Source organism: Capronia epimyces (assembly GCF_000585565.1).
Source record: "Capronia epimyces CBS 606.96 chromosome Unknown aczIQ-supercont1.1, whole genome shotgun sequence".
NCBI classification, from domain to species: domain Eukaryota; kingdom Fungi; phylum Ascomycota; class Eurotiomycetes; order Chaetothyriales; family Herpotrichiellaceae; genus Capronia; species Capronia epimyces.
In genome coordinates, this window is record NW_006912904.1 from 900545 (window position 1) to 915125 (window position 14581).

A 14581-nucleotide genomic window follows, 5' to 3' on the forward strand; every position below is an offset into this window, starting at 1 on the left:
TCATCATCGAGTTGAGGTTCATCATCGAGTTGAGGTTCATCATCGAGTTGAGGTTCATCATCGGCTTGAGGTTCGTCTTCATCTTCGGCTTCGTCGCCACCCTCGTCCCGCGATTCGAGAACGTTACAGTGAAGAGATGAAGTTGCAGATCCACATCCACAGCCAAATTCACCTTCGCCGCACTGGCATGTGCCGATAGCCGCCAAACACTGTCCCTTGGTCATAGACATGAACTTCCTCGGCACCAGACACATCTCCGTTTCTGGAGGTGGAGGACACTGCTCCTGCTCGTCTGTATCCTCGACCATGGGGACCAGTCCCAGCCTCGGTATCATAGATGTAGACGTGGATGTATGCCATTCTCCGGCCGCTGACAGTGGCTTAGCGGAACCATCGGCCCTGGATTTCTGTGCTTTCCATGCAGTCCCATCGACCCTTGATTTCTGTGTTTTCTGCGCAGTGTTTGCTTTTTGTGTTTTCTGCACCGCATATTTGCTGACACGGGCACCGGCCCGAATACGATGATGCACTGGCGACAACTCGGAGCTGCGGTAGCGATGGTAGTGGTAGTGGTGGCGGGGGAACCCCCTCTGGGCGACTCTTGAAGCTGGCGTACTACTAGTAATTGGCGTGGCTGTCGAGAGTTCTTTGTCCTTGCTGGCTGCCGAGAGTTTCTTTTCCTTACTGGCTGCCGAGAGTTCCTTGTCCTTACTGGCAGCAGGCGCAGTAGCAGTAGCAGTAGCAGAAGCAGGAACAGCATTCACCAGCGTAGTGCCGAGAGCAGTGGCCTCGGTGCCATGAGCGGTCAAGCCATGTCCACCAATCTCAACTTTGTTACCAGGTCCAGGTCCGCAGACGATTTCGACCAGAGTCCGCAACCCGATCTTGACCTGTTGAGCGACTTGCATAGTCTCGGCTGCTAAGCTGGCCAGACCTGAAAGATCGGTTTCGCTTCCGCCAGCATGATCAGTGTTTCCTCCAGCACTATCGATCCTTTCACCAGCATCATCGGTCCTTTCCCCATCTTGTTCTTGTTCTGGGCCTGGATTTGGGTCTGGGTCTGATTTTGGCTCTGGACCTGCCATCTTTCTCGCCTCGACCGATCTTTCTCTTATGCCCCATGCTTGCTTGCGCGCTTGCTTGCGCAGATACGATGCTCCGGCTTCAAAATCATACGCTTTGTATCCGAGAAGACTGGCCGCTTCGTGGATGTCAATGGCAAGATCTTTCACAAGCCCAGACTGGGTCTCCAGGAAGTCGGCTTTGAGATCGAGCAGGCCCGGGCCCAGACACAAAGCAGCCATGGTCGAGGAAAAAATTTAACAAACGAAAACGAAACGGAACGGAGGTCGGAAACGCATCAAGATCAAGATCAAAGCAAGAGATGAGAAATGAGAAAAAGGAGTGAATGGAAGAGGAAATGAGAAGCGGCAAGGCAAGGTAAGTCAGGTAACTGAGCCCCCAGTTTGTGTGGTGGAAGGCTGACGATGTAACGAAACCGAGACAGTGAAACAAGAGTTCTGACATGTGCATTATTTCAGCTGAAGCAATTCTCAGCGATTCTCAACCTGCCATGGGAGACGATATCGGCTCTCCCTTCTTTTCAAGTGTGATAACTTCCAACAAGTTCTAGCCTGCTATGAAGCTCCGTGGCGCCACATAGCCATGCTTCCTACATGGATTGCAGCAAGAGACCAACGACACTGATCACAGTAAGAGACCAACGACACTGCGTTAGTAAACCTGCACGCCCTTAGCTGGCTTTTCTCTGTTCCTTGGCCTTGCGCTTTCTGTGCCTCTTGCCCTTGGCCGTGCTTGTAGGATTCTTGGTGCTATCAGACTTGGCTTTCTTGAACTTCTTGCGGCCGTAGGACGAGTCCGAGTCTGCGGTTTGCATGGTCTCAGACATGGCTGCATGTAGATCCATCGTGGTAAGACTCGAAGTCTTGCTGGTCATGGTGGTTTGGCCTCGGCTATTCTCGAGTAACTCGGCGCTGGAAGGACTACTGTGGGTTATGATCGGCGAGAGTGGTATGTCAGACAGATTGTCACAGTCTTCGTCTCGTAAGGGGAAATCTTGGGCGATTGAACGTTTCTCCTGCGCCTGTGAACTCTCTCTCTTGATCTCTCTCTTGACTTTCTTGGTAGACGGTCCGGCTTGTTGTTCTTCCTCCTCACTGGCAGATCTTCCTCGCTTCACACCCGCAGGAAACAACAGTGGCATGGTGGTCAATGGACTTGGCGGGCTCTCAGGTTCGGGCGCAAGAGATCTGTCAGACCGTTTGGGTGTGGTCAAGGTCACCATATCCTCGAGCAAAGCTTCCAACTCTTCTATTGTAACCATTCCGTCTTCCACGCGAGCTTTCACTGAACGCAGCCGCTCCGCTTGGTGAGGAACCTTTTCGTACGCAGCGACATCGTTCTGGTATGTTTCCAAGGCGCTGTCAAAAAGGTACTGGATGCTCTCACGGTCTTGTTCTGCGATAACTCGAAGGCCGGAGGCGGTTGTAATCAATATCTCGGCTCGTTCGTTGATGGTATCTACCTGCGACTCAAGCTGCGCAGCTTGGTAATGGAGCATTGAGGCCTGCACGAGAAGTGCGTCGGCCTGCTCAAAAGCCTGTTGCGGGGTCGTAGACAGAGCCAGAGTCATGAGAAATTGGGGCATTGTAGAATCCATGATGGCCAAAATCCAATGCCCGAGGGCGGAGCATTTGAATGGAGGATGAAGAGATTCCGATGAGAGAAGAATTCGGTGTGTTGGTTTAGACGGCCAAAACAGAAAACTGCCTCACTCGTGAGGTGAGCGTGTGTAGACTGAACCGCGTTCGAGCATCACAACACATGGGTATTCAATGATCATTTGAAGCCCTCCCCCTTCAACGCACAACGTTGGCTGTGTTGAAGGTTGGCGCCTTTTCTTGCTTCCATGGATCCGGTGCGCCTGGATTTGCTTTCTGCCATTCTGCAATTCGCGCCTCGAGTTCTTCTAGATTCCCTTGAAAGGCGTCTTTCACCGGCTCTTGTCTGACTTCCCATATGTCCTCACTACTGGGGCCGGTCTTCCATTTTACAGCCTTCTTCCGATAGTGCTCCTGAACGGCCTGTTCCCGATCCTTCTTGTCCCAGTTTCTCGTCCTCATACAAAGCCAAAAGTCTTCCCAATGATTCGAACACGACCTGAATTGACCATAGCGGTATATGTTGACGAATTGTCCACCAAAGCTTTGACAGAACATGGCATAATCTAGAGCGGAGCGGCAGGACATGTCGGTTGGATACAAAGAATCAGGAGATATGTCGCTAGGAGCAGGGATAGAGTGCGCCAAAATTCCTGCTTCCTTGGGTTTCTGGACCTGCTCGCTATCCATCTGACCTTGAAGCTCTTTCAGGAGCTCGATCAGCTCCTGATTGCTCTGCTCCTCTCGAGAAAGGGTACGCTTGACAGGGTCTGCGATTGGGGGGGTATTCGTAGGCGGTGAAGGCGCCTCATCATGCACCGTTGAGGGAGAGGAAGGCGGAAGCTGTCCATCAGGAGAGGCCGGTTTGGAGGACCACCACCAGCCCATGATTAGTGTAGCGAGCTGGATAAACGGGAATGGAAGCAGGATGCGAAATATGCAAAAGTAAGAAAGTATCCGTATTTCTTCCTACACGGAGATCAAGCCACAATTGCTCAGCCACAGATCGACTGCCAGCCAGGACCAGTCTCTATCTACGTCATACGCAGAACACAGCAACGCAGGCCACGTACAATCAGAAGAAGCTGTCCGAACAGCTCTACCAAGCTGAGTCTTTCTTGTTGATATACTTCTTCCCCTTCCACGCGCTGTCTGCATGTGCACTGTGATGGCATAATGCGGAAGCCTGTCACCTCCTAGTCCTGGCCGGTAGGCAACAACAATGCTCAAGATCGTACCAACATGACCTGGTTGAAAAGCGCGCGAGGGCCCTTGGGGGGGTATCGACCCCAGTTGGCAGTGCAGTTCAGGAAACAATGCTTCTACACTGCACACAGATTGCGCCCACGCCCTGTCACCCCTATATTGTCCACATGCCGGAGGGCAGTCACGACCACGACCGAAGCTGGCGACGATGACACCGGCCACATCGAGACCAAGAAAAACGAAGGGATATTGTTCTTTGACAGTGAGGTTTGATGCTTCAGGTCGCTTCAATAACATACTGATAGCATGCCAGACGTGTTCCCTCTTAAACTCCTATGGCTAAATCGTATCCCCCTCTTCAATGCCGAGAGGGCCATCACCAACTCGCTGAGCAAGGTCAACCATCCAGACCTCGCCCTGGCCGATCCCTCCAGCATTATTAAGAGAGCTCTCCCGGACACGTTGCCGCTCAAAGTCACTCAAGTTTTGCCCCGACTGCGAGAGGGAGGAGCATTTGTCAAGTTCTCGCATGAGGATGGTATACGTACGACAGAATTGGAAAGCACGCTGAAGGCATATCTGGAGGAGAAGCCAATCAAGCCATGGTTCAATCCATTTCGGCGGGTGAGGGCTTTTCTGGTCCGAGGAAAGCCGTGGATTGAGGACTTGTACCGTATCCCCAGTCCCAGGGTGAAGGTGGAATTTTTGCCTACGTCCCCCGAAGCTTCTGCGGCCGAATTGACTCAGGAGACGCTGTACTCCTTATTCCGTCGGTATGGCAAAATTGCAGAGATTGCTCAACAACCTTCAGACTCCAAGATCACGCCGCGCTACGCCTACATCGACTATTCGAGAATGAGATTTGCGACAGTGGCCAAGAATTGCATGCATGGCTATCTCCTGCCCGCAGAGGAGGGTGGCGGCAAATCTGGGACCCTGCTGAAGTTGAGTTACGAATCCAAGATGAAGGCACACTGGATCCGGGATTGGATCACAGGCCATCCCCGAATTGTCATTCCCTTGGTGGTGGCCTTGTTGACTGCGGTCTCTGTGGCAGTGTTTGATCCCATTCGGACCTTCTTCATCAAGATGCATATCACGCACGGCCTCAAGTTGGAGGATTACCGGGTCTACAGGTGGATTAAAAGCCAGCTGTCGCGTGGATACGACATCATCAGGCTCCGCATGCAAAAGGGCGTCGACGACAACCTGAAGATTATCTGGGAAGATCGTCAGGGGGCGATCAATCAACTGCAGACATGGCTGATGGAAACGGCAGATACGTTCATCGTGGTGCAGGGTCCCCGGGGCGCTGGGAAAAAAGAGCTGGTGATGGACCAGGCTCTGAAAGGGCGTCCGAACAAGTTGGTGATTGACTGTAAAAAGATCCAGGATGCTCGGGGGGATAGCGCCACAATTGCCGCCGCGGCCGCCGAAGTAGGGTACAGACCTGTGTTTTCGTGGATGAACAGCATCAGCAGCATGATCGATCTGGCCGCCATGGGTACTATTGGAACCAAGACGGGGTTTTCGGAGACGCTCGAGACTCAACTGAGCAAGATCTGGGGCAACACCACTACTGCTCTGAAGCAAATTGCCTTGTCCCATCGGAAGGACGAGAAGGACGGTCAAATGTCCGACGACGAATGGCTCGAAGCTCATCCGGAATATCGACCGGTCGTTGTGATTGACAACTTTCTGCACAAGAACAACGAAGGGGCCGCGGGGATGGTCTACGACAAACTGGGAGAGTGGGCTGCTGCCTTGACGACGCAGAATATTGCCCATGTCATTTTCCTGACCACAGACGTGTCGTTTTCCAAGTCGCTCAGCAAGGCTTTGCCAGACCGAGTCTTCCGACAGATCACGTTGAGCGACTGTACGCCGGAAGTGGCCAAGCGGCTGGTCATCCAGCATCTCAACGCGGAAAGCGACGAAGAGGCCGCCGCCGCCGGGGACGAGAAAGTGACGGCTGCACAGCGGAGAAGTGACTTGGACGAGCTCGACAGCGTGATCCAAGTGCTGGGTGGGCGACTGACCGACCTGGAATTCCTCGCGCGCCGGATCAAGACAGGCGAATCACCGGGCAGTATGTGACCTTAGTTTTGACTCTGATTGATGTGGCCCATGCTAACCCATTCCCACAGAAGCCGTTCGGCAGATCATTGAACAATCGGCATCCGAGATCTTGAAGATGTATCTTCTTGATGTCGACGTGTCGAGTCGGAAATGGACCCCTCAACAAGCGTGGCTGCTGATCAAACAGCTGGCGGCCAACGAGACACTGCGGTATAATGAGCTTCTGCTCAATGACTTGTTCAAGGATGGCGAAGCTGTTCTCCAAGCCTTGGAGCAGGCCGAACTGATAGCAATCACGTCAAATAATGGCCGGCCGTACAGCATTAAGCCGGGGCGACCGGTGTACCAGGCCGCGTTTGAATATCTGACCGACGACGAGGTGCTGAAGGCGAGACTCGACATGGCTATCCTGGCACAGTTGATCGGGCTGGAGAACAAGAACGTGGAGAAGTATGAGACGGAGCTGAGGACGCTGGCGGAGTTGCCAGGCACACCGAGTGAATTGAAGCCACGAATCAAATGGTGTTTGGACAAGGCGATGGCCAGCCATGCGAAGATTGAGAAGTATGAGGCACAGAGCGGTGTGTTGAAGAAGGTTCTTATGGACCAATTTTAGGGGCACCAAGGGGCATAGCTTTTACGACCAGATAGAGAGGCGGAGAGACGGAGAGGTCGGTGACAGTGGTGAGAAAAGAGAGGTGGAAACCTGGGAAGCCAATCTTGTCAAGGAGATGGAATACTGCCAGTGTCTTGTTTGCTGTCAATAGGTGTGTGTCACACGTGCTACAGTACCAATGAGCTGACGCGAGGGTGTTGTGTTGTTTCTGCTCACTCGGACTCGGGAACCTACTCGGCTCGCCATCAATGTACTCGGCTCCGTACTGTCTGTACATGTCTGTCTGTACCTGTCTATGCTTGTACAAACCTGTACCTGACTTTGTTTCGAATTCGACCTAACCCTAACCCTAACCCTAACCCTAACCACTGAATCAGACGGGACTGGACCAGACGCACGACTCTCTTGTCAGTACTCGGCACTCCGCACTCTGTACCTGTGCTGGTAGGTAGTATCTAACGTCGAGGGTTGAGAGTCGAGGGTCGAGTTGACGGTAGAGAGTTGACAGCCAGGGTGGTCAGGTCAATCCATCAGTCTTGATTCCCAACAGTCACTCCCAACAGTCACAATCACAATCACAATCCAGTCCAGTTGGAAACTCCAAGGCAGTACTCGTACGAGGACGGATATCGGTATCCCGCACCGCCAGACCAGACTCCAACTAGACCTGGCACAGAGTCCAGAAAATGCACATGCACATGCACATTCCTATCACCGTCACACCGCCTTAACCCCTCTCGCGGGCTTAAGGGCCTAAGAGCTCCTGCCCATGCCCCAGTCTGTGTCTGTTCAGCGAGTCTGTCGAGTGAGTCTGGCCTTAGGCCTGGCTACGGACTCCTATTAGGAGGCGGAGGCGGAGGTAAGGCCTAAGAATCGCTTATCCATTAGTGTAAGAGGGGGAGTGGGGGGCTTACATATGCAGTTGAGACGACGAACAACGAACGTCGAACGACGACCGACGACCAACGAACAACGACTTGACAGTCAAATTTGTCTATGTTCTTACTCCTACCTACTCCTACTCTTAGTTCTACCCTTACTCTTACTTCTACTCCTACTCCTACTCCTACTTCTACACCTACATCCTACATCTGTGGGTGTGAGTGAGTGTGGGGGCCCCATCATACGAGCATACAGTAAAATATATTCTTGAAATCTGCTGGTTTATGTGGGTTCGCCCTCTCTCTGCACTGCACGCCTGTGTTTTTTGTTGTCTTGTTTGGTTCGGTCTGATTCAGTCCAGTTCGGTCGGAGCAGAGCAGAGCAGAAGCAAGCGAAGAGACAGAGACAACGTGTTGCTGTTGGGGACAACGTGCTATTGCTATCGAGGAAAGGAGTCAGATATATTGATATTCAGGGCAGAAGGCTGCTCTGCGTCTGTGTCAGCCTGTGTCTGTGTCAGGGTCAGGGTCAGGGCAGAGAAATAGAGGGATAGGGATAGGGATAAGGATAAAAAAGCCAGAGTCTGCGGTGGTTGATACATCGACCACTTCAACCACTTCAACCACTTCAACCAGTCATCCACTATCCATGATGGAGTCTCAAGCTCAACTATCCACGTCCATGTCAACGTCCACGTCCATGCCCACGTCCATCCTGAATCAGACAATTACGAAGACGATTACGATCGGAATCCAGCACCCCATCGCAGCCCTCATCGTCATCTTCAGCCTCGTCTGCATCGCCACTCGCATCGTCACCTCGATACAGTATCGAACAGCAACAGCAGTCTTCAGGAACGAGGGAAGCTCGACAAGCCCAACACCCACACCCACACCCACATCCATCCACCCACCCCAACCTGCCGCAACTCTACCATACTGGATCCCATGGCTGGGCCACGGCCTATCCTTCGCCATCGGGGGCACAGAACTCCTGGCCCGAACGACACGACAACTACGAGGCGACTCGTCCACATCCATGTCCATGTCCATGTACGCGCTGATGATGGGCAACTCTCGCCACAACATCGTGACGGTGCCCAGCCTGGCACAGCAGATCATGGACGACCGGCACGCCCCCGTCGGCGGAGAAGCCTTCATCTTCCGCGCCATGGAATACGTGTGGGACGCGCGCGGCTCGTTCGAGGCCATCGACCCGGCCGCGCTGTGGGGGGACATCCACGCCGTGCTGGCAGGCATGCTGCGTGAGAGTTTCGTCGCCTCGGCCATCAAGCGTACCGTCGAGACCGTCGAACGAGATACGTGGAACTTGGTGTCGGGCGCGGCGAGCCGTGTCGACCAAAGTATTTGGGAACGGGAGGCTCGAGTCGAGGTGTTGGTTTCGCCGCAGTCGCAAACAAAATCACAACAGCAATCCCACCAGCAATCCCAGCTTCAATCCCAGCTTCAATCCCAGCTTCAATCCCACCCCCAACCGCAGTCACATCCTCAATCCCACCTTAAATCCCAACCGCAGCTGCAGTCTCAGTTGCAACCTCAATCCCAACCGCAGTCACACCCTCAAACACCCACCATCGTCGAAGCCAGTCTCCATCCACTAATTAGATACTTTGTAGGCGAGATTGCCAGCACGGTGCTCTACGGACGCAACTTCATGGAGAACAACCCGAACATCATGGCGGATCTATGGGAGATGGATTCGCGCATGACGCTATTCATGGCGGGCGTGCCGACGTGGCTGCCAGGCATGGGCATGCGCGGACCGGCGGCGGCGCGGGCGCGCGTGATTGCCGCGGTGCAAGAACACCACGCCGCGCTGTACCGTCACCTCGACGGCCAGGACCCGGGCTACCGATGGAGCGACATGTCGGACGTGTCGTCGGTCATTGTCGACCGGGCCCAGGCGTTCCGCAAGAGTGGTGCTCAGCCGCGTGCCGCCGCCACGGCCGACGCGGCCGTCTTGTGGGCCATTAATGTGAACGCGAACGCTCTCGTCTTCTGGCTTCTGTGGTACGTCTACTCGACGCCAGGTCTGCTGACCGAGATCCGCGCCGAAATCCGTCCCTATGTCCAGCTCCGCCGTCCGCCTCCCTCCGGCCTGTCGGTCAACGAGGCGCCCCGGCTCGCCATCGACGTCGACGGCCTGTGGACCAAGTGTCCGCTTCTCAAGGGGGCCTTTTTCGAGACCATGCGGCTGGAGTCGCGCAGTCTGACCTACAAGGAAGTGAGGCGGGATTTCGTCGTCACCGAATCCGACCACGACGCCCGCCTGCTCGGCAGACAATCTCCGCATGCCTACCTCTTGCGCAAGGGCGAGTTAATCTGTATTCCGCACGGCGTACATCAAAACGACGAGAAGTACTTTCCTTGTCCGGACCGGTTTGACCCACGGCGGTTTTGGGTCAAGGGCGAGAGAGAGGGCGAGAGCGGGAGAGGGAGCGAGAGAAGGAGCGAGAGAGAGAGCGAGAGTGAGAGCAAGACCAAGAACGAGAAAACCGGGGTCCCAGTCGACCATGACCCACTTGACATGCGTGTCCACATCTCCAATGTTCGAGTCGACTACGGCGGCATGAGAGTCTGGGGCGGAGGCAAGCACATGTGCAAGGGCAAGACCTTCGCCGAGCGAGAAGTCGTCTTGTTTGCCGCCGCCATCCTGATGCAGTGGGACATGGTGCCCGTCGGGCCTGGTGGCTTGAGTCAGTGGCTTCACCCGGGCAGGAACGCCGGGACGGGGACGCTGAGTCCGAAACATGATGTTCGAGTCAGGCTTACGAGGAGAGAGGGATGGTGAAGAACGGGACGGGATGGAATGGCTCAGGGGTTATCGAGATACGATATATGATACTGGTATATATGATACTGGTATATATGATACTGGTATATATGATACTGGTATATATGATACTGGTAGGATACTGGTAGGATAGGAGTTGGTCATACAGCCCATCCCTTCCCGAATCTGAACTTGCCCTTCCCTCGCCTCCCCTTCTCTCCTCTCCCATGCAACGCACACTGTGACTTCCTAGCGTCCTCTCTACCACCAAGCCCGTCCAGTCGACATCCGGGGGAAAGACGTCCGACTCCGATTAGGATGTGCTCATCCTTGATATCAACGAGCTCCGGTTTCTCTGACAATCAAGGGTTTTGGGATGTGCTGGACCGAGGACCTTCATAAAACCGTTGACAGCACGGCCATATAGTTCCAGGGCCTTGTCTCGCTCTTGCCTGAGGTCGAGTATGTATGCGAGATTAGAGACACTGTTCAACGTGTTGGGATGATCCATTCCCAACACCTTCTCCATCTCGGCCAGTGCTCGTCGGTTCAACTCCTCCGCCTGATCGAACTTCCCTTGCCTCTGTAGCACTACTGCGAGATTTTCCATACTCATCAACGTGTTGGGATGATCCATTGCTAATGTCTTCTCGCAGCCAGCTAGTGCCCGTCGGTTCAACTCCTCCGCCTCATCGTACCTCCCTTGTTCCTGTAGCACTCTTGCGAGATTGCCCACACTATTCAGACTTCTGATGTGGTCGCGGCCGAGCCCTTCCTCTCGAACTTGTAGACTCATCCGTGCCATCTTCTCCGCCACCCCATACCGTCCAGTCTCAGAGCCGTACCACACTCCTCGATCTAGGACAGACGCGAAGTGTTGACGCGACTTCTCATCTTCGACTTGATATCCTGCCATTATTTCCACATGCGGGAATAAAGCCTGACATGTTTGCCAACTCCCGTATTTCCCTGTCGGAAACGCCTCACTCAAGACTTCAATATACCGACACTGCCACCTTTCCAGCTCGTGGTGCTGCTCAAGCCATTTCTTTGTCGAGAACTGAACAAGGCGGTGCATGTCGAACAATCTATTGTCCCTCCCGATATTGTCCCTCCCGATATCAACGAGGTGAAACTTTCGTAACATGGCAATATCTTCTTCAAAGTCATCCAGTCTCTCCCCATCCTCACGATAATTGTCATGGAGAAGGTAATCCGGGATCCCTTCGCGATCAAAGAGGCTCATCAGCGCTAAGAGTCGTGCCGCTGAATCCCGATCCCGTCGGATGTGCTCAAACGAAATATACCAGGTAGCCATGATCGAGTTCGAGGCCTTTCCATCTCGTCTTGGATCGCGAATATCCTTCTGGAGGAGTTTGCCTCGCTCATCGTCACTCTTCTTTAAGGCCTCGAGGTACGTTGATATGGTGACGCGTGGTGTTCGTTGATTGATGTATGCCGCCGCCTGCGTAATAGCGAGTGGCATGTAATCTAGTTCTCGAACTAGATGTACTGAGTCATCCTGAGTTATGGATATGTTATATCTCTCAGACTTCGCAAGCTTGTTCCGGAGCAGCGTTACAGCTGAGTCTTCGTCCATCGGTCTCACCTTGAGGATATCTTCGGCACTCAATAAGTCCCTCCGCGACATCCTGAAAACGAGATGTAATGATGATCGATCCATGGGGCGATGATGGAAGATAGTCCGACAATGAGCGGTCCGTAGACGATACAGGTGCTGAGGGAGCTGGAGATGTCGAGGTTATTGGCTGCGTGGCGGCCGCGCCATTCCACGGCATGAACATCACGTCGGTACTGTCTGCGTTGTCAACCACCATGGTCCACCGGCCGTTACTTTCGTCTGAGAGCCATCGGTAGACCATGCCGAGAATGTCGGCTTTCGGCTCGCCCCATCCCGCAAGCTGCAGTCGCTCGGCGATCATCTTGAAACTCTCTTCAAAGCGGGCCACAGTACTCCCGTGCACCCAGAACACCCAGGTGTCGGGGTGTTGGTCTCGGACGCGGTACGCATACTCGATTGCGATCTGCGTCTTCCTGGCCTGAAATCAGCTAGCGACTTGGATAGGTGTCTGCCCATCTCCTACCCGACTCCTCCAAGTCCTACGAGACCTACTCGGGCAGCCGGTGTGGAGGCTCGTTGCCATAGTTCACTGAGGACCTCGCGCTCGACAAACTCACGATCGCGGCGGAAGGGAATGATAGCTGACGGAGAAGGAGGAGGTTGGGAAAGTGATCCTAGTCAGCACCACTAGCATCAGTATTTGCTGATAAGAAAGCGCCAAAGCTGTGCGGACGATGAATCCACTCGACGCAGACACAATTCAACACACCATTTTGAGAGTAGTAGTTGATCATCCCCAGATTAGAGCCCACTTGAAGACCACGATTGTTGTCACCCGAAAACTGCACCGGTATATGGGCCATTGCTGGTAGGATTCCTTCATCGATCGATGCCGAGGAGCATTAGATATAGCAAAAAAGGGTCGTCGTCAAGACATGGTCGCCATTGTAGTAGTGACCATCGGCTCAGATTTCGGCTTGACGCCATGAGGCTGAAAACTAGGTGCGGCTGCCCAACAGACGAGACCAGGTATTAGACAGGCTATTACTAGGCAGGCAGCACCAACTACACGTGATGGTCTATTTCCACCCGCGTTCGAATCATTTGAATCGATACACTCTCCTTCCCTTCGATTTGATTCCATGCTCTCAGATTATACGAAGCCGCTCAGCCCTTGAGTTGTGGCGGCAGATAGCTGTTCGCACGCAGCATGGGCCCTAACAAGCTTCTCTCCTCCGACGCCTACACGGTCGCGCTCATCTACGTCAAGCCTCTCGAGATGCATGCCATCACCGTGATGTTGGATGAACAGCACGAGTCCGTCCCTCTGGCTTTGGAAGATAAAAATGAATACACCCTGGGCCGCATCGGGAAGCACAATGTCGCCGTCGTGGGACCGGCCCGAGGCGCCCACGGAAAAGTTGCCATGGCTGACGTGGTGGGGAGCATCCACTGGACATTCAGAAACATGATACTTGGTTTGCTGGTGGGAATCGGCGGAGGCGTGCCTCATTTTCCTCTGCACGACGTACGACTGGGAGACGTCGTCATTGGAGCCCCGGAAGTCGGTCCTGCGGTGGTCCAGTATGACCTGGGCAAGGAAACGACGATGGGGTTTGAGGTGACCAGGACCTTGAATAAACCACCTGCTTTATTGCTCAAGGTTGTCAATATCGTGGAAAATCAGTATTTAAGGCAAGAACAAGGCGAGGAAAGCTTTTTTGCAACCCACCTCGATCGATTCAATCGGTTTCCTCGTTTGCGAGAGCGATATCAGCGTCCATCAACCAGAGATCGTCTTTTTTCGTTAGATCATCGCCATGAGACTGGTTCGGACTGTAGCAAGCACGATGAGCAATTCGAGATCCGACGTCCGGAACGCGACCCTCCGGATGAAATCAAAATACACTCTAGCACCATCCTCTCGGGGGATCGGGTGATGAAGTCTGAAGTGACGAGAGACAAGATCAGCGCCCAATTTCATGATGCTCTCTGCTTCGACATGGAAGCGGCCGGACTGATGGATATCTTCCCATGCCTGGTCATTTGGGGTATCTGCGACTATTCGGATTCGCACAAGAACAAAGGTTGGCAAGGATATGCGGCGGCCACCGCGGCGGCGTACGCGCGGCAGCTACTTCTAACCATGGCCGAGAGAGTGGTGCAAGGGCTCCAACGTTCTGTCGATATCGGTAAAGACCTCGGCAGAGGCTCTATCACCGAACCATTACGCATTGCTGAGCAGCCCGATCGTCACTCAGGTGTGGTCTTTTCGGGGAACAATAATTCGGGTCTTCAGAATGTTTATAATTCTGGCACCATCACGTGGGGAAGGTAGAGAAAGGCTATTTCCGATCACGGCTCCGAATGTGATTTCGCTATCTCGAGCTTGACAGATCTTTGTTGCAAGACAACACCCTGGGGAACGAGAAATAGTTGGGATATTAGATATCTGTTGCTCAGGATGGGGAGGGCAGGTTCGAAAACCACTCTAAGATGCAACGTGGTAGGTGAGCAAGGAACCATGTCGACATTTGATCTCCAGTCTCCTTTTTTTTTTCTTTTAGAAGAGACGGACGGGTATGAATTGGACACTACGAGAACATGAGATGGGCTAGATATTCATCTCCTAGCTAGTACCTACCTACCCCTTACTGGAGCAATGTAGTTTCTCGGTTGGGACCAGACAAGCAGGATATCAATATTAATACTAAAATCATCGTTGGCCTTTACGAGAATTAT

The 14581-nt window shown here is 53.5% G+C and overlaps 7 protein-coding genes across 7 annotated transcripts; 3 read left to right on the plus strand and 4 right to left on the minus strand.

The window, feature by feature from the left end:
• Nucleotides 1–1753: 1753 nt before the first annotated feature.
• A1O3_00342 (uncharacterized protein) lies at nt 1754–2680 on the minus strand (the record flags this gene model as incomplete). The annotated part of the gene is made up of 1 exon (XM_007730492.1): nt 1754–2680. The coding sequence occupies one exon, from the start codon at nt 2678–2680 to the stop codon at nt 1754–1756; it is 927 nt and encodes a 308-aa protein (XP_007728682.1).
• Nucleotides 2681–2879: 199 nt separating this feature from the next.
• A1O3_00343 (uncharacterized protein) lies at nt 2880–3569 on the minus strand (the record flags this gene model as incomplete). The annotated part of the gene is made up of 1 exon (XM_007730493.1): nt 2880–3569. The coding sequence occupies one exon, from the start codon at nt 3567–3569 to the stop codon at nt 2880–2882; it is 690 nt and encodes a 229-aa protein (XP_007728683.1).
• A 354-nt stretch (nt 3570–3923) lies between these two features.
• On the plus strand, nt 3924–6582 carry A1O3_00344 (uncharacterized protein; the record flags this gene model as incomplete). The annotated part of the gene is made up of 3 exons (XM_007730494.1): nt 3924–4149; nt 4201–5976; nt 6035–6582. The coding sequence occupies 3 exons, from the start codon at nt 3924–3926 to the stop codon at nt 6580–6582; spliced, it is 2550 nt and encodes an 849-aa protein (XP_007728684.1).
• A 1533-nt stretch (nt 6583–8115) lies between these two features.
• On the plus strand, nt 8116–10275 carry A1O3_00345 (uncharacterized protein; the record flags this gene model as incomplete). The annotated part of the gene is made up of 1 exon (XM_007730495.1): nt 8116–10275. One exon carries the CDS (start codon nt 8116–8118, stop codon nt 10273–10275), a length of 2160 nt encoding a protein of 719 aa, XP_007728685.1.
• Nucleotides 10276–10570: 295 nt separating this feature from the next.
• A1O3_00346 (uncharacterized protein) lies at nt 10571–11743 on the minus strand (the record flags this gene model as incomplete). Its single annotated transcript, XM_007730496.1, has 1 exon — nt 10571–11743. The coding sequence occupies one exon, from the start codon at nt 11741–11743 to the stop codon at nt 10571–10573; it is 1173 nt and encodes a 390-aa protein (XP_007728686.1).
• Nucleotides 11744–11804: 61 nt separating this feature from the next.
• On the minus strand, nt 11805–12702 carry A1O3_00347 (uncharacterized protein; the record flags this gene model as incomplete). Its single annotated transcript, XM_007730497.1, has 3 exons — nt 11805–12317; nt 12392–12480; nt 12609–12702. The coding sequence occupies 3 exons, from the start codon at nt 12700–12702 to the stop codon at nt 11805–11807; spliced, it is 696 nt and encodes a 231-aa protein (XP_007728687.1).
• A 347-nt stretch (nt 12703–13049) lies between these two features.
• On the plus strand, nt 13050–14177 carry A1O3_00348 (uncharacterized protein; the record flags this gene model as incomplete). Its single annotated transcript, XM_007730498.1, has 1 exon — nt 13050–14177. One exon carries the CDS (start codon nt 13050–13052, stop codon nt 14175–14177), a length of 1128 nt encoding a protein of 375 aa, XP_007728688.1.
• Between the last annotated feature and the right edge of the window lie 404 nt (nt 14178–14581).